Raw genomic sequence first — 14,378 nt, forward strand, 5'->3', positions numbered from 1 at the left:
GATAACACAGAGTGTTTTATTCTGAAAATTAACCGCATGTTTTCATTTTGTTTTGGTGAAACCTGACTTCCTGTCCCGCTCCATCTGCTCTGTTGAGATTGATGCGTCGTGCTCCAGCATCCAGCAAAAATAGAAGTCTTGTGTATCTGATCCGGAGGACTCCGACCAGCTGGATCAGAGACACGGCCAGGACCTAACGAGCTGATCTCGTGGAAGTTAACATATTGACTAGAATAGAAACCTATCAGATCCAGTGCTGTGACGGATCCGAGACGGACCGGACATGGATCTGGTGGAACTTGGCCGTTATGAACCGCAGTTTACAGAGGAAAAGGGATTCAATGCAACGGAGGAGAGGAGAAACTTCTGAGCTAAACTGGAGAACAGGAGAGATCCTGAGTTACTTGGTGGTGCAGGTGTGTAAACTGCAAGACTTGGTAAGACTTGGTAACAACAGAACCTCTGTACCTTTAGGAATTAAGATGAAGCAGCAGATCAAACAGCCTAGCTTGCGCGCTGTTTCTCCCTGCAGTTTCTCATTACAGGGCCGAGCTAGTGCAGTTACTAGTGACATTAGAAAAAACTGAAATATCCCTTTAACTCTTTCAAAAGATGTTTTTTAGCGTTTAAATAAAAGAAAGGCTTGTGGTGAAACTGGAAAGTTAAAAAATCTGCTTAAATCGTTGTTGTTGTCACATTCAGACACTGACAGCAGAGTGGGAACATCAGTATTAACTCATCCCACTCATACCCATTCACACTGGGTCACTGGTAGCACATTGGGGTTCAGTGTTTTGCCCAGGGAACCTTCTTATTAAGAGACAGCCGCCCCTGCAGGGCTTAGATGGACTGACCCTGCCTGTTTCTGAGGTCTCGGCCTGGATGAGCTTCTCCCCTTCATTTTTCTTCTTCTCTTGCAGCTCGCACTGTTTCCTCTGGTTGCAGGGTTGCCTTCTCACTGAGCGGCATCTGGGGTTCTCTCCGTCTGCTGAGACCACGCTGATCTGCCTGTTTATGGGTACAAAGAATATGCAATCTAAAGGCTTTCTGATATCATTTACAGAAGCTGTGAAGTGAAAAAGCACTGAATGTGTCTTTACCTGATGAACTTCCTCTTGGCTTCGTTTATCACTGGCTCATTGTCCACCATGTCTGTGTGGTTGCTGAGGGCGTCCTCAGGAAACATCTCCTCTTCTTCTAATATATCCTCTGTGAAACAGTAAGTTACAGACCTTTTGTAATGATCAAATACTAAATGAAGGTATTTTTGTAGTATAAAGAAGTAAAGCTCTACCGGTGGCCTCGTCTTCTATGACATCCTCCAGGGCGTAGTTCCTGAGAAACTCTGCAAAGGCTCCGTTCTGCTTGAGCAGCTCCTGGTGGGAGCCCATCTCTGACACCCTGCCATCCACCATCACCATTATGTTGTCCACCTGAGGCAGGAAGCTGATGCCATGTGTCACCAGAATACGTGTCTGGAGTCAAGCATTAAGAGAAGCCTTGTTATCCAGTGACCTACATCACATCACGTACATCAGGACATCAGGACATCAGGACATCAGGCCATCAGGTCTGCTGAGTCAGTGAGCTCTTTTAAATCTCTTCTGAAAACATACTTTTATCTCAGAGACTTTCCTGATCGTATCTGAATTAAATTAATTTTGTTTTATTTATTTTTTATATTTATTTATTTTATTTTTATTTTAACCTTCTTGAAAAATATATTTTAAAACAATCTTTATGTCTTTTAAAATACATTTTATTTCTTTATCTTGACCTGTGTGTTTTTATGAACTGCCTGTTTTCTTTTGCTGCCAATGTGAAGCACGTTGTAACTTGGTTTTTGAAAAGTGCTCTACAAATAAAATGATTGTTATTTTTATTATTATCAAGCAACCCTGCAGACAAACGTGAGCTCACCCTTCATCACAAGCAGCACAGCTTCAGTGACATGTTGAATAAATGGTAAATACTCCTGGAGTTTTTCTCTGCCCACTCAGAGCACTTTCACATCACGTGTCACATTCATCCAATTTACACCATGCTCAGAGACACTAATGACACATGTCTGGTTCCAGGTCAGTGTGACCCAGCACCATTTTTGATCTCTAATATATCTAATTCTCATAACCTCATAACAGTTACACAATGCCTGCCTGTTCCAGCTCATGGCCTCATTCTGCTCTGATACCAAACTAGGGCTGTGCCATATCTTACCATTCAACGTTAATACCGGTGTATATTTTCATGTGATAAAAAAGTATCATATCGCGGTTTAACTGATTTAATGACTAGATGAAGGAAGATGCTTTAGAGCAGAGCCAAACTGACATACACTACCAGTCAGAAGTTTGGACACACCTTCTCATTCAATGGTTTTTATTTATTCTAATTATTGTAAACATTGTAGAAAATAATTAAAGACAATACTGAAGACATCAAGACTATGAAATAATCTGGTTTTGCCATAATCTGGATTACAACAGTAGTCAAATAGGGCTACCTTACAGAATCTAAAATAGATCTTTGGTAGTAATCTACAGTGTTTCGAATAATAATAACAATAATAATAAAAACGTTGAATGAGAAGGTGTTTCCAAACTTTTGACTGGTAGTGAACTCGCTCGCTGATCACAGAGCTCCTCCTCCTCCTCCTCGTGTCAGAGCTGATGTTAATGTCTACAGTCATGGCCAAAAGTTTTGAGAATGACACAACTATTAATTTTCACAAAGTCTGCTGTTTCAGTTTTTATAATGGCAATTTGCATATACTCCAGAATGTTATTAGGAGTGATCAGCTCAACTGCAATTAATTACAAAGTCTCTCTTTGCCTTGAAAATGAACTTTATCACCAAAAACACATTTCCACTGCATTTCAGCCCTGCCACAAAAGGACCAGCTAACATCATTTCAATGACACACAGGTGTCACACACATTAACACAGGTGTGGGTGTTGATGAGGACAAGGCTGGCGATCAATCTGTCATGATTGAGTGACTGGACACTTTAAAAGGAAGATGGTGCATGACACCATTGTTCCTCATCTGTTAGCCATGGTTACCTGCAAGGAAACACGTGCAGCCATCATTGCATTGCACAAAAAGGGCCTAACAGGGAAGTTTATAGCAGCGAGTAAGATTGCACCTCAGTCAACCGTCTATCCAATTATCAAGAACTTCAAGGAGAGAGATTCAATTGTTGCCAAACAGGCTCCAGGGCGCCCAAGAAAGTCCAGCAAGCGCCAGGACCGTCTCCTGAAGGTGTTACAGCTGTGGGATCGGGCCACCACCAGTGCAGAGCTTGCTCAGGAATGGCAGCAGGCAGGTGTGAGTGCATCTGCACGCACAGTGAGGCGAAGACTTTTGGAGGAAGGCCTGGTGTCAAGGAGGGCAGCAAAGAAGCCACTTCTCTCCAGTAAAAACATCAGGGACAGACTGATATTCTGCAGAAGGTACAGGGACTGGACTGCTGAGGACTGGGGTAAAGTCATTTTCTCTGATGAATCCCCTTTCCGACTGTTTGGGGCATCTGGAGGCAGGCTTGTTCGGAGAAGACGAGGTGAGCGCTACCATCGGTCCTGTCTCTTGCCAACAGTGAAGCATCCTGAGACCATTCATGTGTGGGGTTGCTTTTCGGTCAAGGGAGTGGGCTCTCTCACAATCTTGCCTAAAAACACAGCCATGAATAAAGAATGGTACCAGAACGTCCTCCGAGAGCAACTTCTCCCAACCATCCAAGGGCAGTTTGGTGATGAAGAATGCCTTTTCCAGCATGATGGAGCACCTTGCCATAAAGCAAAAGTCATAACAAAATGGCTCGGGGAACAAAACATTAAGATTTTGGGCCCTTGGCCAGGATACTCCCCAGATCTTAATCCCATTGAGAACTTGTGGTCAATCCTCAAGAGGCGGGTGGACAATCAAAAACCCACAAATTCTGACAAACTCCAAGCATTGATTATGCAAGAATGGACTGCCATCAGTCAGGATTTGGTCCAGAAGTTGATTGACAGCATGCCAGGGAGAATTGCAGAGGTCTTGAAAAAGAAGGGTCAACACTGCAAATATTGACTTATTGCATGAATTCTGTGTAATTCTCAATAAAAGCTTTTGATACTTATGAAATGCTTCTAATTGTATTTCATTATACCATAGAAACATCTGACAAAAACACCTAAAAACCCTGAAACAGCAGACTTTGTGAAAATGTAATATTTGTGTCATTCTCAAAACTTTTGGCCATGACTGTACAGTGACTCAGTCATCAGGTAAACTCGACCTCTCTCCTCTCAAAGTTTGATGTCAGCTGATAACAGCAGCATTATGTGTGTATTCGTTCGCAGTGACTCTCTATGGGTCTGACTGGGGCTGTAATATCGGCGATGAGCTGAACGAGCTCAGCAGGGATTAATATCTCCATTACAACACTTCTACCTCTACTGACTCTGTCATGGACACTGCTGGAGCAGCCTGCTCCTCCAAGCCCCACGCCCTCTGCTCTCTCCTGCTCACACACACCTGCAACCTGATGATAATCACTACACAGTATTTAAGCCAGTCAATTCAAACGTTGTTTGCCAGATCGTCATGTGTGCTACTGCCTGCTTCATATCCCAGCCTGCTTTATGTTTTTTGCCTCCTTTAGGATTTTGCCTGCCGCCCCTGTACCTCCGCCTGGTTGGACTGCTTTTTGGGTTTGAACTTTGGAACGGACTGTACACTTCTCTGCCTGCTGTTTATTAAATTACTTTTTGCCTTCATTCTGCTCTTGTGTCTTTTATGAACTGTGACAGACTTGCTTGTCTTAAACCATTGATGGTTAAAAGAAGCAGAATCAAGCTGTGGCTGTGACTAGTAGTGGAAGGAGCGACTGTAAACTCTTAACACGACTCCTGAAACTTTCAAAATAAAGGTGATGTGTGCGCTACATGTGAATATGCGTTCATAAACGTGTTCACACAATGAAATTCAGGTTTCCAGCTGCAGCCTGTGTGTCTATGATAACTCCTCATACAGACCAACATCGTTTTACAACAGTACAATGATTCTCTCTCCTCTCAGTCAATGTTTACTGTCAGATAAATCAGGAAAACACGGCGGCAATAAAGGCACTAAACAGCCTCAAACTAATAAATAAAATAAACATTTTATCTGTTTGTGAGGAGCAAAGAGCAGGTCAGAATTTTATTAGGAAGTAGGGGTGACCCCAAATAGTTGAATATTCGACGATTCGTTCTAACGAGCCTTAGTCGACCGCCAATCTCATAGTCGAATATTTGCATATGAAACGTGGATCATTCCATTCAAACCATGGGGGTGCTCAATGTCTAATTTTACATTATTTTCCTGTTTCCCGTAAAAATAGTGTCTCATTTATCCTATTTTGATATAAATATAAACTTATTTAATGTAATTCTGAGAACAGCTCTTGAAGTGTTAAATCTCCTTAAAGTGGTAATTAAATCTCCCCTGGTAATTAAAGGTGGACTCTCCCATTTAGTGGGACCTGTGGAGCAGACGTACCTCAGCGGGCCTTTAAATCTTTCTACGTTCATGGCAGCTCAAAATGTCAGGAAATAAAACTTCAGTTGATCCTAAAAAATAGTGATGAAGACGAGGAGCAGCTTCATGAAGAGGGCTGTGAGATCAAGGATTACCGGACCACACAAAAACTGTACGGGGCCAAAAGAACGAGGAGGGATACCCAAAGCTGTCTGAAGCCTCAAAAACAATCCACAGCATCCCATCCACCTCCACGCCATCAGAGAGGATATTCTCAAAGACAGGATTTACAGTCAACAAAGCAAGGAGCGCACTTCTGCCCGTACACACGATGGTTTTCCTTGCGTACAGTTTGAAAAGACTCAAGCGGACAAAGACGCGATGAAAGACTGTTTTAAAAGGTTCTGTTAAGGGATTTAAAAACCCTTTAGCTGGTTCAGGTTTGATTTTGAACATTATACAAATGTTTAGTCTTAAGTTGGACAAACTACTCTCCGCAGGGCTGCTCTCCTCTGTGTGAACACTGTTTAAATATCTCCTGATTCATTATTCTATAGTGGAGCGTTGTTCCATGTTTAACGGATGGTGGCCTCATTTGAGTTTTCTCTCCTTCATCACCTCGTTGTTTTTGCAATATAGATTTAAAAAATCTAAGTTTTATACTTATAATATTCTGTTGTCCCTTTTACTTTAAGCTATGAGTCTCTTAATTGTAAAGGGTTATGTGTAATATTGTCATGCGGTCACCATCATGCAGACTTTGGGTCAATAAGGAAAAACAACAAACATTCCACTATTCGTCGACTATGGGCAAAATCTGATGAATCAGATTCGACTAAGCAAATCCTCAGTCGGGCTCACCCCTATTAAGAAGTTTAAATATTTATTTTTTATATTTTTTTTCTGTTTGTGAGGAGCAAAGAGCAGGTCAGAATTTTATTAAGAAGTTTAAATATTTATTTTTAATATTCAACTTATCACTTTAATACTATACGCATTGTTTATTACAGTACACGTCATTACAAAATTTTATTGCTTTAAAAATTAGACGATAAAAATAATGAGTAGCTGGTAGGTTTAGGAATCCACAAGCATCAGTGACAGGTGGACAAAAAAGTTAATGCTTTGATGGAAAACATTGTGATATAATTTTTAGGCCATATCGCCCACCCCTATATCAACTCTCCCAATAAGTCTGCTTCAACCCACTCACACATTCACACACCACTGGCAGTGCCACCAGGAGCAATGTAGGGTTCAGTGTCTTCCCCAAGCTGGGAATCAAACAGCCAACTTTCTCACCAGGGGCAGACGGACTCCACCACTGAGCCTCAGTAAAATATGACGTGTGCCTTCCAGGCAAGAAACAGGAACTCAACCAGCCTCTTATCAGAAGTTTGATAAAGTGTCATAAAAACCATGAAAACAAACAAGTAATAAACGTATGAACGAGCTTCCTCTTTGTAAAGATAAGATATGACATCCTGTTCTGAAATGAGGCAACATGCTAACACGCTCACTGCACCACAACCCAGACAATCCAGAGATTCTCTTTGTCAGTTCTTATCAGAGCATGCATGGAGACTGATTGATGATAAGCAGAGTTTCCCTCATATAATGCAGAGGCCAGATATGTTTGTATCTATATGGACTCAGTATTTGGCATATCATCCGTCTTTATGAGTGAAATGAGACGTGTGTGGCATTCGATCGAAACACAGCCTCAGTTTTATCTCAAAGTATTTTAACTTCATATTCTGATGATATCAAAGCGGTCCCTGTCCACAGACCTGATATGACATTTCACAATGCTGTGGTGCGACTCAGATTTAATCCCAAACGGGTCATACTCTAAATAATCTGTGCAAAGACATCTCTGGATTCTGAGGTATTTCACGTGGTGGAGCAGGTGTCATCATGTTTACAATTTTTAGCAATAAGGTCAAAGGTATTAAAGTCCTATTATTTCACACCTATTAGAAATGAGAAGGAACTTATCTGTCACTGTCCACTGTTCAATATAATGAGCTATGTAGCTGCTTAAACAAAATACTTTGAAATGACACATCCACTTAATGACAGTACTCCATATAATAATATAAATATAGATATATACAAGGCTCTTAATGGTCAGACACCTTAGTATCTTAAAGAGCTCACAGTGTCCTAACACCCCTCTAGAACACTACGCTCCAACATGCAGGCCTGCTTATCGTACCTAAAGTCTCTAAAAGTAGTATGGGAGGTAGAACCTTCAGTTATCAGGCCCCTCTCCTTTGGAATCATCTACCAGTCAGAGTCCAGGAGGCAGACACCCTCTCTACTTTTAAGAGTAGGCTTCAAACTTTCCTTTTTGATAAAGCTTATAGTTAGAGCTGGATCAGGCTTGGACCAGCTCTTAGTTCTGCTGCTATAGGCTTAGACTGACACACTGGGATCCTGTCTTTCCCTCTCTCTCCTCTCTCTGCCTGTCTCTTACTTTAACTCCTCCTGTCCCATTAAAGTTCCAAACCATAGACCTTTCTGGAGTCCCTGAGCTCCCTTGTCTCGTAGGTTCCTCTGGATCTCTGCTGCTGTGGATGTGCTAGACTCCAGCTGCTACAACTACTACTATCCGTCTCACCACTATCATCTTTCTCTCTCTTCATCTCCCTCTATCCCTCTCTCATACACGGTCTCAGAAGATGTGTGTCTAACATGAGTCTGGTCCTGCTGGAGGTTTCTGCCTGTTAAAGGAAGTTTGTCCTTGCCACTGTAACTTGCTAAATGCTGCAAAGTGCTCTGCTCATGGTGGATTAAGATGAGATCAGACTGAGTCCTGTCTGGAAGATGGGACTGGATCTTAGTCTGTCTTGATGTTGGGTCTTTGTTAATAATAGAACATAGAGTACGGTCTAGACCTTCTCTGTTTGGAAAGAGTCTGAGGAGAACATTTGTTGGGATTTGACTCAAAAATCATCTAAAAATATTATCAAAATTTGATTTATTTGATATATGACTCTACAAAGGCCAATAAAGGCAGTTAGCCAAAGTTATGCCATAACTTGTCCTCTCTTTCATCCGTTATGTACACAGTGTTCAAAGATCTTTACACTGCAGTGCTCACATGGTGTAGAGCTGTGACAGTAACAGGCCAGTAACTCACACAGGCCTACATGCTAATGTATTATGAGTACTTAGGCATCTAGAAAATACAGCAGGCAGTGAGGGATTAAGTTACTACGCAATCACCAGCTGCTTCTGGCTAACTGAATTCCCTGAGGTCCACAAATGCCTGTCCGAGTCTAATGAGAGGCCGTCCAGTCCAGATATTTTAGCCTGGAGTTTAGACTGGCACTGCGGTGCACAGAGGGATGTTTCAAATGTATTCACTCTATGCAACACAAGCCTGAAACAGCATCGCGTCCTTGAGACTGTGAGGATCCATTAGGGAGGAAAAGCTTTACATTTCACTTCAAGCTCTAAAGATGATCACCAGCACAAAGTGGTGGGTTCTACTTTCTCCTCACCTTGCCCTTTAGCACACCTTCCGGCCCAATGAGGTTGTCAAATATGTGTTTGGCCACATGAGCATCCACAGCAGACAGCGGGTCGTCCAGAAGGTAAACATCAGCATCGCTGTACAGAGCTCGGGCCAGGCTCACCCTCTGTCGCTGCCCACCAGAGAGGTTGATGCCCTGCAGAATGAGAATCAGACTTTAAGAAAGAAACTTCATCAGATGTGGGAACTGTTTTGAAAATCAGGAATCCGTTAATCTGATGACAAATAACAAGAACAGCTGAAAGGAAACAGAAACTAAAGCTGCTTCCTGGAAAAAGAAAAAGTGGCGACTGAGGAAGAGAAGAGAACCTTTTCTCCTATCTCTGTCATGTCTCCTCCAGGCAGCACTTCCAGGTCAGGAGTTAAGGCACAGGCGTTCATGACACAGCAGTACTTCTGCTCATTGAAGGGCCTTCCAAACAGGATGTTGTCCCGCAGGGTGGCGTTCTGGATCCAGGCCTGCTGTGGTACGTATGCCACTGATCCCTGAGGACAGATGAAAACAAGTGTCTCTTTACACACTTTCCTCAGACACATCTGAGTTAGGATCGTTATTTTGGTACAAATGTTTCTGGGACCGCTCTCATAAATCAACAGATTACCATCGGACATACAAACACAGTACACACACACAGGGAGGCATATTAACAAACACAATCATTGACTGTCTTGATTTAAATAATTAGAAATGATCATAACCATCCTCTTATAATAAACTGTCACACATGAGTGTGTGTGTGTGTGTGTGTGTGTGTGTGTGTGTGTGTGTGTGTGTGTGTGTGTGTGTGTGTGTGTGTGAAAGGGATATTTCAGTCTTTTTGAAGTGGGGTTGTATGAGTTTTACTAGTAATTGTTCTAGCCACAATGGATTCCGCTCAGCTCGGCCCCTTTAATGAGAAACTGCAGGAAGAACAGCACGCAAGCTAGGCTACAGTCTTCTGCAGAAGGTTCCATTTCTGCCATTTGATTTAGCTAACTTTGGAAGACTCGGAACCGAGCACTCATCTCGGTTTAGGTGCACGCTCTACTGAGAAAATGTTCACTTCACTTTGGCACCAGAAAGCTTGTTTGTTTTTGCACTATTTGCGCATGTGGACACAACACAGACATGCTCCTCTGCCTGCAGCGTACTGATCAGCTGTTCAGGTGTGCAGGTTTTACAGTGACAAAACTACAACTAAACTTAATAAAGAGTGGTTCTGACTGCACTGATGATATGTTACTGTGGACACATGTGGACGCCTCTATGGGTTTACAGAGAAAAAGGCGATTCGATACACCGGAGGAAAAAGAGGAGAAACTTTATTGCTAAACTGGAGAGCAGGAGAGATCCAGAGTTACCTGGTGGTGCAGGTGTGTAAAGTGCGACGAAAACAAGAATACTACTTCCTGTCACGAGTGAGACTTGGTAATAACAGTACTTCTGTACCTTTAGGAATTAAGATAAACCAGCAGGTCAAACAGGGCTGCAGTCTGCGACACTCACCAACCAGAGTCCACTGCTGAACTGAACGCTGAAGTTTGTCACTGACGTTTCCAATGCTGTTTCTCCCTGCAGCTTCTCATTAAAGGGGCCGAGCTTAACGGCATCCATTGTGGCTCGTACAATTACTAGTATTTAATTCCAGCCTAAATTAATTTTAGAAAATACCATTTTAATTCAGTCTTTCATTCAGTTATTGAAGAGATAAATGGGACAAATCGCCTGCTTTTACATGTTGTATTCATAGACTGTATAGATAATGGACGCAGTATCCATGACATCATTCATCTGTGCCTGAGCGCTGTTTTGAAGCCAATCGGCGGTGGCAGCCATATTTGATATTGTGGAACTCAACCAGGCATAGTGTGAGGTAAAGAGGCGGGCTTTAAGCCTCCTAGCCAACAGCTATGTGTTCCCACCATACACTGTAAAAAATATGAACGTAGTATCCGTGACGTCACCCATCTGTTCCTGAGGGCTGTTTTGAAGCAAATCGACGGCAGCAGCCATATTGGTAATGCGGAACTCAACTAGGCAGAGTGTGACGTAGTGTGAGTCTCTTAGCCAATGGCTGTGTGTTCCCGACCGGGAGTCACGTCAGTCATGTCCTTATTTGGGCAAAACTCATAATCTTAATATCTTCTTAACCGTCACGTTAGAAAAAAATTCACCCCCCGTACAGTGTGTGCCATTAGAGAGATTAGCCTTGTAGGGCCAAGCCGATTTTTGAACCAGGCTGTAAACATGTTTATTAATGCTGCAAAGATTGTCTTTTTCCCATTCATATCTATGTGGTTTCTGCAGCCAGCCTCAAGCGGATTTTCGATGTATTGCAGTTTATATCACTTCTGCATTGGCTTCATCGTTTGAGACCGGAGTTTGCCGCTTGGTTCCCACCTGTCAGTCAAGTCAGTCATGTCCTTATTTGAGCAAAACTCGTAATCTTAATATCTTCTGAACCGTCGCGTTAGAAAAAAATTCACCCCCGTCCAGATAGATAGAGAAATAAGCTAAGTAGGACCAAGCTGTTTTTTGTACCAGGCTGAAAGATTGTCTTCTTTGAATGGGTGTGTATGTGGTTTCTAGTGTTTCTGCAGCTAGCCTCTAGTGGACGCTCGATGAAGTGCAGTTTATAACACTTCCTCATGGGCTTCGTGTTTTGATGTTTTGTATTGCAGTGTCCCTTTAATCCTTTTTTTTTTTACTACTTGTTGTATTACTTAATGTTGTCTCGTGCTTTTTTTATTTAACAAAATACCTAGCCTCTATGCAGATGTTCTTGTCCTATAGAGATGTATTTAAAATTTGAAACAACTGTGGTTCATTTTACATTTTGACAGCACTTCTTTTATCATCTCTATTCCCTGACAACTGAAAGCTGTTCACTGTATTACAGCAGAGAAAGACTCTTTCATTAGTCAAGACTATTTGCCAAATTCTCTCAAGAGACTTATTTTTAACAGTTAATATATTTCCTTTTCTGTTCTCTTGATTTGCTGTTATGTTTGGCACATTTTGGTGAATTTTATCTCCCAAAAGAACATGTTTTAAAACAAGCATTACAATATCTATTGTGCTGATTCCAACAGTTGTATTAGTGTTTTTTTTATTGTTTCTGGTGGTTTAACAGGAGGACATTTCTACTACTACTACTACTGACATAAAACTCGTACAACTCCACTTGTACGGAACTATCCCTTTAACCCTAACAGAGAAACTCGAAGGCCTCTGAATGCAGTTTCTATGGAACATGAAGTAATGCAGTTATGAGGATGATGCTGAATCAAAATAGAGCATATGTTTACTTTAAAACTACAACAGTTACCTAAATGAACATTCTGTGCAGACATTAGCTGAAAAGTCCCCAGATGGCCCTGTCTGGAGAATCTGCCTGAACATGCCTCAACTAAACTCTCTGTTCTTAATCTGTAACATGTTCTGCAAGCCCCTATGGCTTTGACTTCACACTTTGAACCTTTGATCAACATTCAAGCACTGAACAGATTTAAACCTGCATATTTTGCCAACTTTACACAAACTGAACCCAGCACCACCTTCAAATGATCAGAGTGCTCATGTTAGCATACAGCAGCCCTCAGTATTGTGTTCACACAAAAAATGAACAAGTTTATGTTAATTTTTTAACTGCATATACACTACCAGTCAAAAGTTTGGACACACCTTCTCATTCAGTGTTTTTTATTTATTTTAATTATTTTCAACATTGTAGATTAATACTGAAGACATCAAAACTATGACATAATCTGGTTTTGCCATAATCTGGATTACAACAGTAGTCAAATAGGGTTATCCATTGTGTACTAACCCTACCTCTGAACAACACAACTGATGGTCTCAAACACATTAAGAAGGCAAGTCATTCTACAAATGAACTCTTGACAAGGCTCATATTCATTAGAAACCATTCCAGGAGACCACTTCATGGAGCAGACTGAGAGAATACCAAGAGTGTGCAAAGCTGTCGTGAAGGAAAAAGGGGGCTACTTTACAGAATCTAAAATATAAAACAGATTCTGCATCTATTTTCTTCTTCAGTAGAGCCTCCTTTACTTCAGTCTCCAGCCCTTAATCACTGATATTTACAAGTTCATGAATTACTGTATTCTACTCCAGAATTATAGACAGGTGTGAAGAGTAAAAGACAATAAAATCTGCAGCTTTGAAAACCTTGAAACACACATCTAACTATGTGACATGTCAGCTTTAACACCCGATACTCGGGGGGCATACCCTAAACTAGAAGAGATGAGGGGAAAAAAAAGAAAGTGAACTATTCCTCATTCTCAAAAAGCTACACCTCTCTTAAACCAGACCAGCCTGTTTGGATCTGTCCTGATTCGTCCAAAAAACTAATTTGATGTTCAAACAGTTGGTTCACAGGTACCGCTCACTACATCTGGATTACTACTGGATTTCGACGCATAAGCCGTGCTGAATGCCTGTCAGGTGCTTGAGTGTGAGCGGTCGTTCTCTGCCTCCAGAGTGAGCAGCGTTCACGTTTATGAGCTGCAAACTGAGCGGTTCAGTTCACCGTTCATTAAAACATGAGCATTCTCATATCAACGTGTTGACGCAAGACCCTTTCTGAATACAGCTGATTCCAGTTACACTGAATGAAAGTATCTGACTCTTTAGCTGCTAAATTGTCCTCAGTGTTCACCAGCTTGATGACAGCTTAGTCTGTCTGCTGTTGGGTTGGGTTCAGAGGGTGCTGTTGTTGAAAAAAGGTTGCATTTGCTGCGATAGTATCAAAAATGTGACATGACAGCAAAACAACGTGTTGGGAGAAGCTAATACACGCCCTGTCTGAACTGTAGATTGAGGTGATATCTCCCCCATAGGTGCATTCACTGCAGGTGTGTCTTCTGTTTTTCTCATGTTGATCATTTTATTATAAAATATGAATTTGAGGGAGAAAGACAAATAAACTCTTCAGAGCAGGGAACCTACCCGAATAGAAACCTCTCCCTCTAGTTTCTCCATTTCACCAAGCAGAGCGGAGATCAGGGAGGACTTCCCACAGCCAACATGACCGACCACAGCGAGCAGGGAGCCCTGAGGCACCATGACATTAATACTACAAACACAGAATCAACATTCACGTGTTAGAAGAACAGCCACAGGTATGACATGACAAAGTGCAAACAGACAGTGTTTGGCTTCAACGACATACTTGTGCAGAACTGGAGGATCCTCTTTGGCCCAGGTGAATTTCCCATTAATGACTGTCACTGAGAAGTCTGTTGAAGACAAAATAAGCACCTGATGAAAAGGTGACAGAGTGAAGAAGCCTGACAGAGGAGAGGCTGAACGGCATTTCTGATATGTGA

The 14,378-nt window shown here is 41.9% G+C and overlaps 1 protein-coding gene across 2 annotated transcripts in view; it reads right to left on the reverse strand.

Moving 5' to 3' along the window:
• abcc3 (ATP-binding cassette, sub-family C (CFTR/MRP), member 3) overlaps positions 1-14,378 on the reverse strand; it is a 98,928-nt gene that overhangs the window by 22,383 nt on the left and 62,167 nt on the right. For both annotated transcript variants that reach the window (XM_034708698.1, XM_034708697.1), the window contains exons 15-21: positions 14,222-14,288; positions 13,999-14,125; positions 9,354-9,530; positions 9,013-9,180; positions 1,295-1,475; positions 1,101-1,209; positions 855-1,008 (exon numbers count right to left, since the gene is read on the reverse strand). In XM_034708698.1, the coding sequence (XP_034564589.1) occupies positions 855-1,008; positions 1,101-1,209; positions 1,295-1,475; positions 9,013-9,180; positions 9,354-9,530; positions 13,999-14,125; positions 14,222-14,288 (983 nt within the window). The remainder of the gene's footprint in view (positions 1-854; positions 1,009-1,100; positions 1,210-1,294; positions 1,476-9,012; positions 9,181-9,353; positions 9,531-13,998; positions 14,126-14,221; positions 14,289-14,378) is intronic.

The sequence above is a fragment of the Notolabrus celidotus genome, chromosome 18 (genome assembly GCF_009762535.1).
Source record: "Notolabrus celidotus isolate fNotCel1 chromosome 18, fNotCel1.pri, whole genome shotgun sequence".
In the NCBI taxonomy this organism is placed as follows: Eukaryota; Metazoa; Chordata; class Actinopteri; order Labriformes; family Labridae; genus Notolabrus; species Notolabrus celidotus.